Below are 14400 nucleotides of genomic sequence, written 5' to 3' on the forward strand. Positions count from 1 at the left end.
AGAGATTCATTTATATTGTTGCCAAGGTCAGAAGTTTGTTCTGATTTACTGCTAAGTAGTACCCCATTGTATGGATATAGCATAATTTGTTCATTACATGACAGACATCTGCGTTGTTTCTGGATTTGGGCCATTATGAAAAAAGCTGTGAACGTTCACATACAGCTCTTTGTGTACACATACTCAGTACATGCCAAGGAGTAGAATTGCTGGCTCCCATGATCATTACATGATTAACTTCTTAAGAACTGCCAAAATGTTTTCCAAAGTGGCTGTACCATTCTTTATTCACACCAGTAATATATGAAAGTTCTAATTGCTCCATCTCCTTGCCAACACATGATATTATCAGTCTTAAAATTTTGCCATTCTAGTGCATGTGTGATGGTATCTTGTGGTTTTAATTTGTATTTCCCTCTTTGCCAGTGATGTTGACCGTCTTTTCGTGTGCTTACATGCAATCTGTATATCTTCTTTAGTGAATTGCATGTTCAAATATTTGTTCATTTTTATTAAATTATCTTTTCATTGATGTGTAAAAATTATACTTGACACAAAAGCTTTTTTCAGATATATATATGTGTGTGTGTATATGTATATATACATCACAAATATTTTCAAGTGTGTGATTTCCTTAACAGCATCTTTGGAAGAGCAAAAGTTTTCGTTTTGATGAAGTCTGATTGATTTTTTTCTTAGTGTAAAGGTTGACCTTTTTGTGTCCTGTTCAGAAATCTTTTTTAACCCAAGTAACTGATTTTCTCTTTTTCATATGAAAGTTCTCTAGTTTTAGGTCTTACAATTAGATCTGTGATCCAATTTGTTAATTTTTGAGTTACTATTTGTATTGTTATTATTATTATTATGGTGTGATATAAGGATTAATGTTTATTTTGACTGCATATAAATATTCACTTTTAGCACCAGTTCTTGAAAAGGCTGTCCTTTCTGGGGCACCTGGGGTACTCAACAGTTAAGCATCTGACTCTTGATTTCAGCTCAGGTCATGACCTCATGATTCATGGGTTTGAGCTCCCACATTGGGCTCTGAGCTGAGCCTGCTTGGGATTCTCTCTCCCTCTCTCCCTCTCTCTCTGCCCCTCCCTGGCTGTCTGTCTGTCTGTCTCTCAAAATAAATAAATAAACTTTAAAAAAGAAAAAAAAAAGGCTGTCATTTCACTTTTAAACTGCATTGATATCTTTGTCAAAAGTCAGCAGGCTGTATATGTGAGGGTCTATTTCTAGACTTCTATTATGTTTTAGTAGTCTGTATGTCTTTATACCATTGCTTTGATTAGTGTGGCTTTATAAGTCATGAAATCATACAATTTTGTTCTTTATCAGATTGTTTTGGCTATTTTAGGTCATTTTCCACGTGAATTTTATTTATTATTTTTAAATATTTATTTTGAGAGACAGAGAACGTGCGTGCGCGCAAGTTGGGGAGGGGCAGAGAGAAGGAGACAGAATTGCAGGCAGGCTCTGCACTGTCAGCACAGAGCTCAATGCAGGACTTGAACCCATGAACCATGAGATCATGACCTGAGTCGAAATCAAGAGTGGGACACTTAACTGACTGAGCCACCCAGGAGCCCCTTCCATATGAATTTTAGGATTAATGTAAATTTACACAAAGCTTGCTAAAGTTTTTATTGAGATTTTTTTTTCATATGTTATAATATTAGTTTCAGGTGTACATTATAGTTATTCACCACTTGCATACGTCATCTGGTGCTCATCACAAGTGCACTCTTTACCCTCCATCACTTTGCAGGTAGGTACCTTCTCCCATTCAGGGAGGTTTTAGGTTTTTGATTGTTTCCTTTGCTGTGTAGAAGCTTTTTGTTTTGATGAAGTCCCAATAGTTTATTTTTGCTTTTGTTTCCCTTGCCTCTGGAGACTTATCTAGAGCTATGACTGATGTCAAAGAGCTTACTGCATGTTTTCTTCTCCAGGATTTTAAGGTTTCAGGTCTCATATTTAGGTCTTTCATCCATTTTGAATTTATTTTTGTGTATGATGTAAGAGAGTGGTCCAGTTTCATTGTTTTGCGTGTTGCTGTCCAGTTTTTCCAACACCATTTGTTGAAGAGTCTGTCTTTGACCAATGATAAGATTCTTTCCTGCTTTGTTGAAGATTAATTGACCATATAATTGTGGGTTCATTTCTGGGTTTTCTGTTCTGTTGATATACGTGTCTATTTTTGTACCAGGACCATACTGTTTTGATTATAGCAGCTTTGTAGTATAATTTGAAGCCCCAAATTGTGATGTCTTCAGCTCTGCTTTTCTTTTTCAGGATTGCTTTGGCTATTTGGGATCTTTTAGTGTTTCCATACAAATATTAGGATTGTTTGTTACAGCTTTTTGAAAAATGCTGTTGGTATTTTGATAGGGATTGCATTAAGTGTGTGGATTGCTTAGGGTAGTATAGACATTTTAACAATGTTTGTTCTTCCAATCCATGAGCAAAGAATGTTTTTCCATTTCTTTGTATCCTAGTTTCTTCATAAGTGTTGTATAGTTTTCAGAGTACAGATCTTTTACCTCTTTTGTTAGGTTTTTTCCCAGGTATCTTGATTTCTTTTTCTGCTGCTTCATTATTGGTGTCTAGAAATGCAACAGATTTCTGCACATTCATTTTATATCCTGTGGCTTTGCTGAATTCATATATTCTAGCAATTTTTTTTGGTGGAGTCTTGAGTTTTCTACATAGGGTATCATGTCACCTGCAGATAGAGAAAATTTGACTTCTTTGCTGGTTTGGATGCCTTTTTATTTCTTTCTGTTGGCTTATTGCTGAGGCAAAGACTTCCAGTACTGTGTTAAATAGTAAAAGTGAGAATGGACTACCCGGGCTTGTTCTTGGATGTAGAGGGAAAGCTTTCAGTTTTTCCCCATTGAAGTTGATACTAGCTGTGGGTCTTTTGTATATGTGTTTTATGTTGAGGTATGTTCCATCTATCCCTACTTTGTTGAGGGTTTTTATCAAGAATGGATGCTGTATTTTGTCAAATGCATTTTCTGCATCTATTGACAGGATCATATAGCTCTTATCTTTTCTTTTATTAATGTGGTATATCACATTGGTTGATTTGCAAATACTGAACCAGCCTTGTAGCCCAGGAATAAATCCCACTTGATTGTGGTGAATAATTCTTTTAATGTATACTGTTGGATTGAATTTTCTAGTATCTTGTAGAGAATTTTTGCATCCAGTTTCATCAGGAGTATTGGCCTGTAATTTAGTGGGGTCTTTGTCTGGTTTTGGAATCAAGGTAATGATTCATAGAATGAGTTTGGACATTTTCCTTCCTTTCCTGTTTATTTGGAACAGTTTGAGAAGAGTAAGTGTTAACTCTTCTTTAAATGTGTGGTAGCATTCTCCTGGGAAGCCATTTGGCCCTGGACCCTTGTTTGTTGGGAGACTTTTTTTTTAATTTTTAAAAAATGTGTATTTATTTTTGAGAGAGAGACACAGAGCATGAGACGGAGAGGGGCAGAGAGAGCAGGAGACACAGAACCCGAAGCAGGCTCCAGGTTCTGTGCTGTCAGCGCCGAGACCAACATGGGCTCGAACTCATGAACTGGGAGATCATGACCTGAGCTGAAGTCAAGGCTTAACAGACTGAGCCACCCAGGCCCCCTGTTTGTTGGGAGAGATTTGATTACTGATTCAGTTTCTTTGCTGGTTATGGGTCTGTTCAAATTTCCTATTACTTCCTCTTTCAGTTTGGGTAGTGTGTGAGTTTCTAGGAAAGCAAAGCAGCCATAAATAATACACAAATGAATGAACATAGCTGTTTTCCAATAAAACTTTATTAAAAACCAGGTGGTAGGTAGGCTGGATTTGGCCCACAGACTGTCGTTTATCAACACCTTTGTAGGTCCAGGTTTCTGTCCAGCATTATTTTATTTTTTGCTTGAAGAACTTACATATCTTGTGGTGCTGGTCTGCTACTGATGTCTTTTCTCAGTTCTTTCATGTTAGGCAAAGCCTTTATTTTTATTTCATTTCATTTCATTTCTTTAAGTTTTTTTTCTGGATATAAAGTCATAGGTTGGTATATTTGTCACTGCATTAAAAGATGTCACTTTGCTTGTCACTGTGATGTCAAGTCTGTTGTCATTTTTGTGTTTGTTCCTTTGTAATGTGTTATTTTCTCTGGATGCTTTTAAGATTTTCTCCCACATCACTGATTTTCAACAATCTGATTATAAGGTGGCTTGGTGTAGTTCTCTTTGTATTTCTTCTGCATAGAGTTCATTGAGCTCTTGGATCTCCAAGTTTATAGTTGCCATTAAATCTGAAAAAAATTCAATCATTATTCTTCAAATGTGTTTTTCTGTCACTCCCCCCCTTTTTTTTTTTAACTCCAATTTTACACATTATATGCGATAGGTCACTTTTTCTACACCTACTGGTATACTTCTTTTCCCTAGTCTTTGGATGGTTTCTATTACTGTCTCTTAATGGTGCTCACCTTTTCTTGTTCAGTGATTAATATATTCTTTTCCCATTCAGTATATTTTTCATCTCAGAAATTGTATTTTTCATCTCTACTGGTTTGGTTTGGGTCTTTTTAAATCTTTTTTTTTTTTTTTCCTCATCATACTTGTATTTTTCTCTGCCTTCTTGTATACCTGGAGTACCCTTTTAAAAAAAATTTTTTTTTAATGTTTATTTGTTTTTGAGAGAGAGAGAGAGAGAGAGAGAGGCAGGCAGACAGAGCACGAGCAGGGGAGGAGCAGAGAGAGGGAGACACAGAATCTGAAACAGGCTCCAGGCTGTGAGCTGTCAGCACAGAGCCCGACGCAGGGCTCGAACTCACAAACCGTGAGATCGTGACCTGAGCCGAAGCTGAACGCTCAACTGACTGAGCCACCCAGGTGCCCCTACACCTGGAGTACTCTTAGAACAGCTATTTTAATACCCTTTCCTTGTGATTCTGGCATGTGTACCATTTCTGTCATTTGTGTCATTGCTGAATTGGCTTCTACCTGTTGCTTTTTCTCCTGAGAACAAGTCCTATTTTTCTCTCTTCTGTGCACATCTGGTAACTTTTTATTATATGGCAGACACTGAATTTTACATTATTGACTGGGCCTCTTTTTCTTTTCCCTCCCCTCCCCTTCTCTCCTTCTTTTCTCCTTCCTTCTCTGTGTGTATCTCTCTCTCTCTCTTTCTCTATCCACCCATCCACCAATTGGTTGGGGGGGATTGGGGAAGATGCAGTTTAATCACCTGAAATTGGTTTTATCATTTTTGCATTTCTTTTAGGTTTCATTAGGCTGGCCTAGAAAAGTCTTTAGTCTGTTGGCCCTGCTATTTAGGCAGTACCATTCTGAGGGTAGAGATAGGACTAGATGTTCCATATGTTAGGATTTCTTTACACTCTGTCTGGTGGGAACACGACCTACTTTGCCTAGAAGCTACAATGATTGTTCTGCCTGTTCCTTTCAGGATGGTTTTCTCCTTGGCCTCATGGTCTCCTCACGTGCCTGAGCCAGATCACTAGCCAGACTAAGACTCAAAGGGACCTCTCTGCAGATTTCCATCTGCTTCTTCTCTGGTACTTTCCTCCCACAAATTCTAGGCAGCTTGGCCTCCATGAGTTCCAAACTCTGTCTTTTCAGCCCAGTAAGATCTCCAGGCTCAGTTTGGATTCTCCCTTCTTGTACTGAAGCCAGGAAATCATCTTAACAGTGAGCTGAGGCCCTTGTAAAGCTCACTTCATTTGTTTCCCTTCTCTCAGGGATTACTATCTTGCATGCTTGCTGTTCAGTGTATAAAAGCTGTTGTTTCATACATTTTGTCCAGTTTTCCAGTTGTTTAAGGCAGAAGAGACTGTTTTTCAATTCCTGTTGAATTAACCTTATGTCCGGAAGCAGAAGTTTCACTACTCTTTATCCCTTTTAAAATCTGAACTCACCAAAACTTTGTGTAAAACCACTTGTTTTTATTTGAATGCACCAGCTCTTTTCCCCTCTTGTGGGCATTAATTACAACTTTTTGATCAGAATTTTACTCTCAAATTCTTGAACGTAATTCACCACAAATGTACGGAACATATGCCACATGCTGCTATGTTAGATGCTAAAAATGCAAAGATGAATAAAGTACTGATTATGCCTGCGTTTTCTCTAGATTTTCTGAAATATGTGTTTTTAAGATCTAGGGCAATGCTTTACAAAATGTAATCATACCGGTGGCAGTTTGGGAAGTGTTTGTGATGATGGACATTGTTTAGCTCACCTAGATTTTTTTTTAAACTAAAGCAGAGCTTTCTTGAAGGAAGCAGTGTGTTTGCTTAGATGCTGGCATCAGAGCGCCTTCTCTCATTGTAAGCAGGCGGTAAACGGGTGCGCTGGCCTGGAGTAGACGCGTGAGAATGCCTGGCATCCCTTCCTGCTGTTCAGAACTTTTGGCATTGGAGTTCCCAGCGAATTTATTTCATTTAAAAGGTTCTTTCTTCGTAGTTGAAACTAATTCCTAAGGAATTTGTTTTATGGCTGATAACTGGTTTTTGGAACTTCTTACAAACATCTTGGTCAATTTTGTTTTTACACTGGCACAGTCTCAAATTGGAGCCACTTTGGCAATAGAAAACACCCGTGGGGTACACTTGTGTTCATTGCCGGATGGAAATAGGGGAGCTTAAGGGCTCCTCCCTGGAGTTGGAATCATATCCAACTTATTTTTATCGTGTCCTAGAGAGAAAATTTCCCTTCCTGTTCATAAGTACGTTTCCCCCCTCTCCTTCCCTCTCCTCATTCTGACAAGGATTTACTTCATCTCAACGCATGACTCTCCACCCTCATTTCTTTTCCATTTGTTGACTGGTTTCCCAGGCTCATCTCTGATCGTAACAGAAGGTGTCACCATGTAACAGAAGTTGATTGTAACACACGTTAACAAAGAACTAGAATGGGAGAGAGAAGGCAGAGTATGAGAACCCCTTGAGAAGACTTGTGTGTTCTTTCTTTTTCAGTGGAGAGCTCTCCAGAGCGCCTGAAGAATGATTTTTCTAGTAGCCATGCTATTACAGTGTTCAAAGACAAGAGTCACGGAGCCATGGACCAGCTGTCTTTGATTTTGTCTCCTGAGCACCAGATCTCCCAGAAGCTCTACATTCCCCGGAGTACAGCCACTGCTGCCTTAGGAGCTGCTGCGCGGCTGGCCACATCCAGGAGCCTCCTACATTGGTATCCCATGTGAAAAGGATGGAAACTTGAGGGAGGAAGTCGAGGAGAAAGCAATAAGCCAGGTGCTTTAGGGCTTGGTGATTTCCCAAGGCCAAAATAAGGCGGTATTGAGACAAAACAGTATTTTGATAGTTGATGCTTATGTCTTTCTGTGTGATTGTATGTTAGCTGTGTTATGCTAACAGTCCACTTTGTTGTGTAAGTATTGATATTTAATGTTTTCATTTTTATTGTTTCTTCCCTATAGTTTTGTTCACCTCAGTTTAATGTAGTGTGAAGGAATTCGTGTGTGTGTTTCTATAAATGTCTTTCTTGTACATAACATGACTGATAAATGAAAACTGGAAAACTGATGTCTTGTGATCCATATTTAGTAAGACAAAAATGATCTCTGATTCTTCAGAAAAAGGATGTCTGAATTGTAAGGCTGCTTTTTTTTTTTTTTTCTCATTTGAAATTTTCTAGATCATGGAGATAATCCAGAGCTCCACTTCTTACCATTATCATTTCTTTAAAATGCTAGGCTCAGTGAGAAAATCCATATCCTGAGGCTTTGGTCGTGAAAGAACTTTCACATTAAAAAAATTAAGCTGTCTTTCAGTACAGGCAGTTTCTTGAAGACTCATAATGCAATTCTAGAGACCGGTTGTTCACACTTAGCTGACTGAGCCTTCCCTGTAGGACTCACGGTTCCCAGGAGCTCCTGGGTGGTAGTCATTCAGGAGGGTACTGTTTAAGCATCTGTGTAACATGATGCTCTCTGAAGTCAAATTGTGGGAAACGCTATAGGACATTTTGTTAAGTTCACAGAATGAACCATCAAGAACAAACAAGAGACTGAAAGGTGAAGTTAAAGAATGTGAGTGATACTAATTTAAATTCTTTGTGGTAAAATACTAGACTTATCCCCAAATTTAAAAAATCCAATACAGAATCATTTCTTAGAATTAAAATTTGAGAAAGAGCTGTGAGTTACTGGTGTGCTACTTATAACTAGAGTTTCACCTTTCTAGCCCCTCTTCTAGGGCTTCTATTTCGGCATTAAATGCCAGAGCTGGCCCCTACTTCCTTTCTCTCTCTCTCTCTCTACAATACAGGATTTCTCTTCTTCTCAAGTACTTAATCAGGAAAATGTCCACTGAGGAAGAGAATGAGATGAGAGTAAATTTAGACTATTACTGGCTGGAACTTCATAGGATTAAGAATCGTGAAACAAAGTTAAACCCAAAGTCTCTAAATACTGATGGCTTTTGGTTTAAAAACTTAAGAGAAAACATATTTAATGCAATAAAATTTGAAAATCCAGATTCACCTTTAATTCCAATATATCTTTAAGAATGATATTCTAATTGACAAAAATAATAATAATAATCTGGAAACATCACGATAGCTGGCCTAGTAGAAAGAGCAAGTTCCCATTTGGGCTTTTGTGATTTTATATCAGACATCTTTATTGGAGAAGACAGTTGAAAAGTTATATGGAGGGTCAGTGACCAGTTAAATATCCTACTCAACTGTGATATGAACTGGAAAAGTTCTGGTTTTCATTGTAGGTTTAGGTAATTATCCACAGTTTGTTTCTAAAGAAGAAGATTCATTTTAGAATCACACTTCTTAGAATTCTTCCTTTAAAGAAACCAAGTGTGAATAATATACTTGACTTCTCCAGATGGGCAGTCATTGGGCTTGGGGTGAGGTGAATCTGGTAGAAGCGATGTTTATATATTTCGTTGGTTACACTGTAACTCTGTGTAATGGCACTGAGCTACCAGTAGGGATTCTGCCAATACTGGGTAACCTGATGGGGATTACAGAATCACTGTGCTAAGGCTCTTTCATATTCCCATCCTTTTGCAAATGGCCAGATGATTATTTAGACAGAGGCATCTCTAACAAGTGTCAGTATACTTTGTAAGAAGCCTATTTGGCAATTAATAGTTAACATCCTGAATGAGCAGAGTGAAGAATGAGCCTCTGAGAGGCTTGTACATATTTTGACTACTTGACTTTGACTGGGATGGCCAGTCTGCCAATTTGTTTATCCCATAAGGTGGGTTTTGCTTGGTAGTTAACTAAAATAGCCCAACACATCAACAAAATTTAGTAGATCATTTGAACGTGAGTAAATAGATTTATGTATATGGGCAGGGATAACAATAAGAGATGTTAAAACAATAGGTAGCTGCTCTGTAGTTTAGGGTTAACTATATTTTATTGTCTAAAGATTGGTTGACACATATACTTAGAACACACCCCGCCCCCTGTATTTTTGTTGTTAAAGATCTGTTAGAAGTGATGGAGGTCCCCAAGTGTTGACTGGGATGTGGGGGCCTGAGGTGTGTGAGAAGGAATGGGTATAAGAACATAAAGGAAAATTCTGGTTATAAACTCTTTAGGGTTGGAAGAAGGAGTAGCTTTACTAATAGCCATTCAGGTTTTAAAACCAGTGGCTTGTAGCCAATACCTGTCTTCCATCTAAAAACACCCCACGGGATATCAAAAGGGGCCTTCCGCACTGCAGTCAGCCATGCCTGGACTGACCCTTTAACTTGCAAACATTTGAGATGCCAGTTGCCCAGTTTAAGGTATGAGGCTAACTAGAGGCTTCTGCCTACTGTCAGACTCTGTCTAACCTAGAGACTTAGAATTGTAGAGTTTTGATCTACATCTTGATGTTAGATGAAGAAATTTGAAGCCTAGAAAGACTGACTTGTCTATGGTCACATGCCTCAAATTCCCTTATCTGCTGACTTCTAGGGTCAGTGCCTTTTCCAAAGGAAAATATTGCAGCTCTGTGTTTTGTAATTTAAATGATTTGGTTCCAGAAGACAAAGTTTACTACATAAGTCCAAAAGAATGGTGATTCTTTTTTTTTTTTTTATTAATATTTGTTTATTTTTGAGAGAGAGAGGGAGACACAGAATCCGGAGCAGGCTCCAGGCTCTGAGCTGTCAGCACAGAGCTGGATGCGGGGCTTGAACCCACAAACCGCGAGATCATGACCTGAGCTGAAGTCAGACGCTTAACCGACTGAGCCACCCAAGTGCCCCTAGAATGGTGGTTCTGATAGCTGGGCAAACCCCTGGTGTTGGAGGGGAGAATGATTGATTTACAACATCTTGTATTCTTGAATGTAGATAGCTTAAATGACAGTGGGCCAATTCTATGGCTAAAGAATCTAAATGGGGTGGGGGGCATGGTAAGGGATGAGAAACCAACATCTTACAGAGCAGTCTTTCTGAAGCTTCCTATTATATTTATACATGTGTAGCAAGGCTTTTCTAACAAACTTTGGATCCTCTTTTCAGAATTAAATTCATTTTATTTATATATACAGTGCCATGGACAGCGTTATTCATAATTTTACAGGAGCCATCACTAAGACATCAAAAATTTTTCACTTCCTATAGCCCATTCAGATCTTGATGTTTTACAAGATGACAGTGAAGTTCTGTCTATATTCTTTGAACACAGTCCTTTTCCTAACAGGTGTCATTTGTCTCACTTAGTCACCAGTCAGCCTGGTAAGTTCTTGGTGTCATTAGTCTCTGGTTCTGCAGGAACCAGAATACTTTAAATTCTGCTCGTTTTTAAGCACGTAGACAAGTTACTTTAACTTCTCGGTGAAGAAGGTCTTCTCTAACATTTGGAATCACAATTGACTTGGGTGCCACTTCTCACAGGAAATTGAGTGACCCACTTAACAACTGAGTGGAGAATTTATTCACAGCTAAATTTTCTTGGTTATAAGCATAGTTTTCAGGAAATGCTTTTTAGATTTCTGTTTGATATAAACTTTGTTTTATATTTTCTGTTAACATTTTTTCAAATGTTTTTTTACTTTGCGGAAAAATATAAGAAACAATGTTTACTTGATTATTATTACTTCTTAGTGCAATTTAGATAAATAATTTGATGAGGAAACCAAACTTCTGACCCTTTCTCTGCTCTCTAAACTTTTGTTATAGAACTAATGGGAAGTTACTGGGATCAAGGAATTATGATTGGCCTGCTCTTTGGAGTTTGTAACAGCATTTTGTTTGACTTCTATATATTTATGAAGTTGGAATTTGTTTTGTCAAAAAATGTCTAGGTTTTTTATTTGTTTTGTCTAGCTTATGTTGTGATGATTCTGCAGGAATGAAAATTTCACTTAATATATGACCCAAAGAACTTAATTGACTGAAATACAAAGGTTGCTTATATAGTTATGAAAACAGAGATTTGACAATTTTCTTGATTAAAACGTTTGTCTTCATATTTGGCACGACCTTTTTGTTCTTGACCTTTGTAAGCCTTTGCTGTGTTGTAGATAAAGACTTTTATTCCATGAAGTTGGAAGTTCATTCCCACTAGAGCCACTTCTTAAGTGCCTGACAGCTACATCTCAGACTTGTTTTATTTCTCTTGTTAATAGCAACATCTCAAACCCTTGTAAGCCATGTTCCAGTTTCTTAAATTCTCTTCTGAGACTGTTCCACACACTGAATACCAGTGTAGTCTCCGCTTGCAGCTGTCATTCAGTGCTGTCTCAGTTGCTTACCTGATTTCCTGATTCTACATTCAGAGCCTTTGCTACAGTGGGTCTTCTGTCCGGAGCAGATGATTTCTGTTCTCAGGCTCCATTTGGGTGGTTTGGTACAAACTTATCCTTAATCTGTCATTCGATGGGACTATAAGTAGGTACCAAAGCCAGTTTCTTACTGGAACAAATGACTCCTTGACAGGAGTATCCTGGTCCTGCAATTGTCACTCATATATTCTTACAAAAATTGCTTCTGATACCATATATACGAAAAAACCTGTCAGCCAGATAAGACTCTCTGTGTACCATTTAGGATATTGACTGTTAGGTACAGCGTATCCTTCTGTTCTCTATTTCTTCCTCATGATACCTGTCTTTCCTTTTGCTTAGAAGGAACTTAAGTGAGCATATATGGGCCAGAGCCAAAAGTTTACCCTTTCTTTTCTGAATTTTAAAAGTGATGGCCTTCCTGTATTGATTTGGAGTAGGATAGTTAAGCAAATGGAGAGTAGGGAGGTGGAACATTTGGCTCTAATTAAGTGATAGCATCCTTTTTACACCTTATGCTTTTGGCAGTGGAACATCTGTTTATGATCAGATAGAGTGTGAGCTTCAACAACCTTTTCTACAATTGATGTAGATTTATTTTTGCTAAACTTTTTAAATTCAGAAATGGAACTCCATGAAAACTCTTTGGTCTCTATGTAGTTTTTACGTGGAATTGGTCCAATTACCTGGACTCTGTCCAGATTCATGAGGCTCGGAAAAGTTGCCTCAGCAACTTGATTTAAGAGAAATGGTATTTCAATGAAAGCCAAAATCAGGTGTCACAGGCATCAGTGTAGTTAATTACCAGTGAACCTGCCTTCTGTTTTGGCCTGGCTTAGGATCTTGTCCGAGTCAGAGAGTCCTTCAACATTGTGGAAATCAGTTTGTGGTATCAAATCTGGAGGTCGGTGGAAGTTTTGTCAAGTCTTTTGGCTAAATTGAAAGTAACCCATGATCACTGGTACTACTTTGTCCTGGTACAGGGTCAGAAGCATGGAATGCTCTCGAGACATAGCCTTATTAAAGACCATTTGCTTGAGCAGCTTGGTTAGAATCATCTGTTTGACATGAATGTCTAAAAATTACCAAATTCTGTAAGCAATGGACTAGTGATCCCTGACCTTTTATGATGTTATTAACTTCATTTAAAATGTCAAATACTGAGGGCCGTTTCCTGAGAAAGTACACATTCATACAAAATTATTTCCTAATTTCCAGGAGTCCCTGACCCCTGTAACTTACCCTACACTTTCTTGAACAGGAGGAGTTGGAAAGATAGCCCTCCTCCACCTCCAGTGTTCCCCACATTGTCCACTAGTTGCTTCAGATGAAAACCTAGGAATAGAATCGTCCTTGAATACTCCTGGCCCTTCATCCCCACGTTTGATCCATTGTCGCATCCTGTCAGATTCTACCTGCTAGGTATCTCAGTAGCCCTCCTGTTTTTCTGTAAATCTGCCATCACCTTAGGTCAAGCCAATTTCACGTCTCTCCTGGCATGGGGTAGATGTTCAGTAAGTTTTATTGGGTGAATGAGTAAATAGGATGGAATGGGATATAAATAAGGTTCACCAACATCTTGATCTTTTTTCTACGATGCTATGTTCTGAATGTCTATGAAACAGAAGGCTTCATTGGGAAGAGTTTAATCAAACACGAATAGACACCCAATTTAAACTTTGCATTTAGAATTGAATGAAGAGCACATTGCTCAGGTAAGAGAACAGAGTAGAAAGACCCAAATATTTTGTCTAGGTTATTCTTCTGTACAAACCATACTTGGTTATTTTTCTGGTTTGGTCTGTGAAAGAAAAGGGCAAAAAAAAAAATAATGATTTGCAGCTTCTTAGCAATCAGCCTCTTGGCCTTCTTCCAGAAAAGTTTAATTTATCAAATTGGCTCTTTTTAGTTCATTGTTCTTTGTTCCTGGAAGTACATCTCTGACCTCAAAATCCTTCAGTTCTATAGACCCCAGTTCGGTGATGAAACATTCATTTAAAAGTGCTCTTTAGGGTTAATGTATTAGTTTGGACGCAAACTGCTTTTTGTGGACTTTCTGGTGGTCTCTCAATTTGGGGCTGAATTGTGTTGTAACGAGGGGGAGGCAGGCCTGTGGCAGTGCTGAACTGTGCCAGAACCAGATCGTGACTCCAGGGGTAAAGGCAAAATGAGAGAAACTGAAGAATCTGCTCTCCTTAGCAAGATTCCCCCCACCTTCTGGTTTCGTGGTGACTTTTCTGCCATTAATTTTTTTAAAGAACATATTGACTTTGAAGATTTAATATTGTGAGGCTTCCTGTTTTGAATTCAGTGTAGTGTGAGAAAATGTGATAAAAAAAAATCACTAAGGCAACTAAAGAAATGAGCAAGGAAATTAACTCTAGCTTTAAATTTGTTAGCCGGTTAAATTCTGGATTCACACTGACAAATAAAATGCTGTGACTAACCGTTACCAAGCACCCCTGAGCCAGCAGGGAGTACCAAGCACCCCTGAGCCAGCAGGGAGGGCAGCAGTTTGCAGGCCTGGCCTTGTATGGTAATCACCTGGAGGAGTGCTCAAAAACTTGCTTGGATCACATCCCTGAAGGTCCTGCCCTTTCCTCCTTTCCCTTTGCCTCTCTC

The 14400-nt window shown here is 38.5% G+C and overlaps 1 protein-coding gene across 3 annotated transcripts in view; it reads left to right on the top strand.

Moving 5' to 3' along the window:
- TDRD5 (tudor domain containing 5) overlaps positions 1–7558 on the top strand; it is a 110142-nt gene extending 102584 nt beyond the window's left edge. For all 3 annotated transcript variants that reach the window (XM_043567763.1, XM_043567765.1, XM_043567764.1), the window contains one exon: positions 6992–7558. In XM_043567763.1, coding sequence (XP_043423698.1) covers positions 6992–7218 — 227 coding nt within the window. In that variant the 3' untranslated portion in view covers positions 7219–7558. The remainder of the gene's footprint in view (positions 1–6991) is intronic.
- Positions 7559–14400: the final 6842 nt, after the last annotated feature.

Source organism: Prionailurus bengalensis, chromosome E4 (genome assembly GCF_016509475.1).
Source record: "Prionailurus bengalensis isolate Pbe53 chromosome E4, Fcat_Pben_1.1_paternal_pri, whole genome shotgun sequence".
NCBI lineage: Eukaryota > Metazoa > Chordata > Mammalia > Carnivora > Felidae > Prionailurus > Prionailurus bengalensis.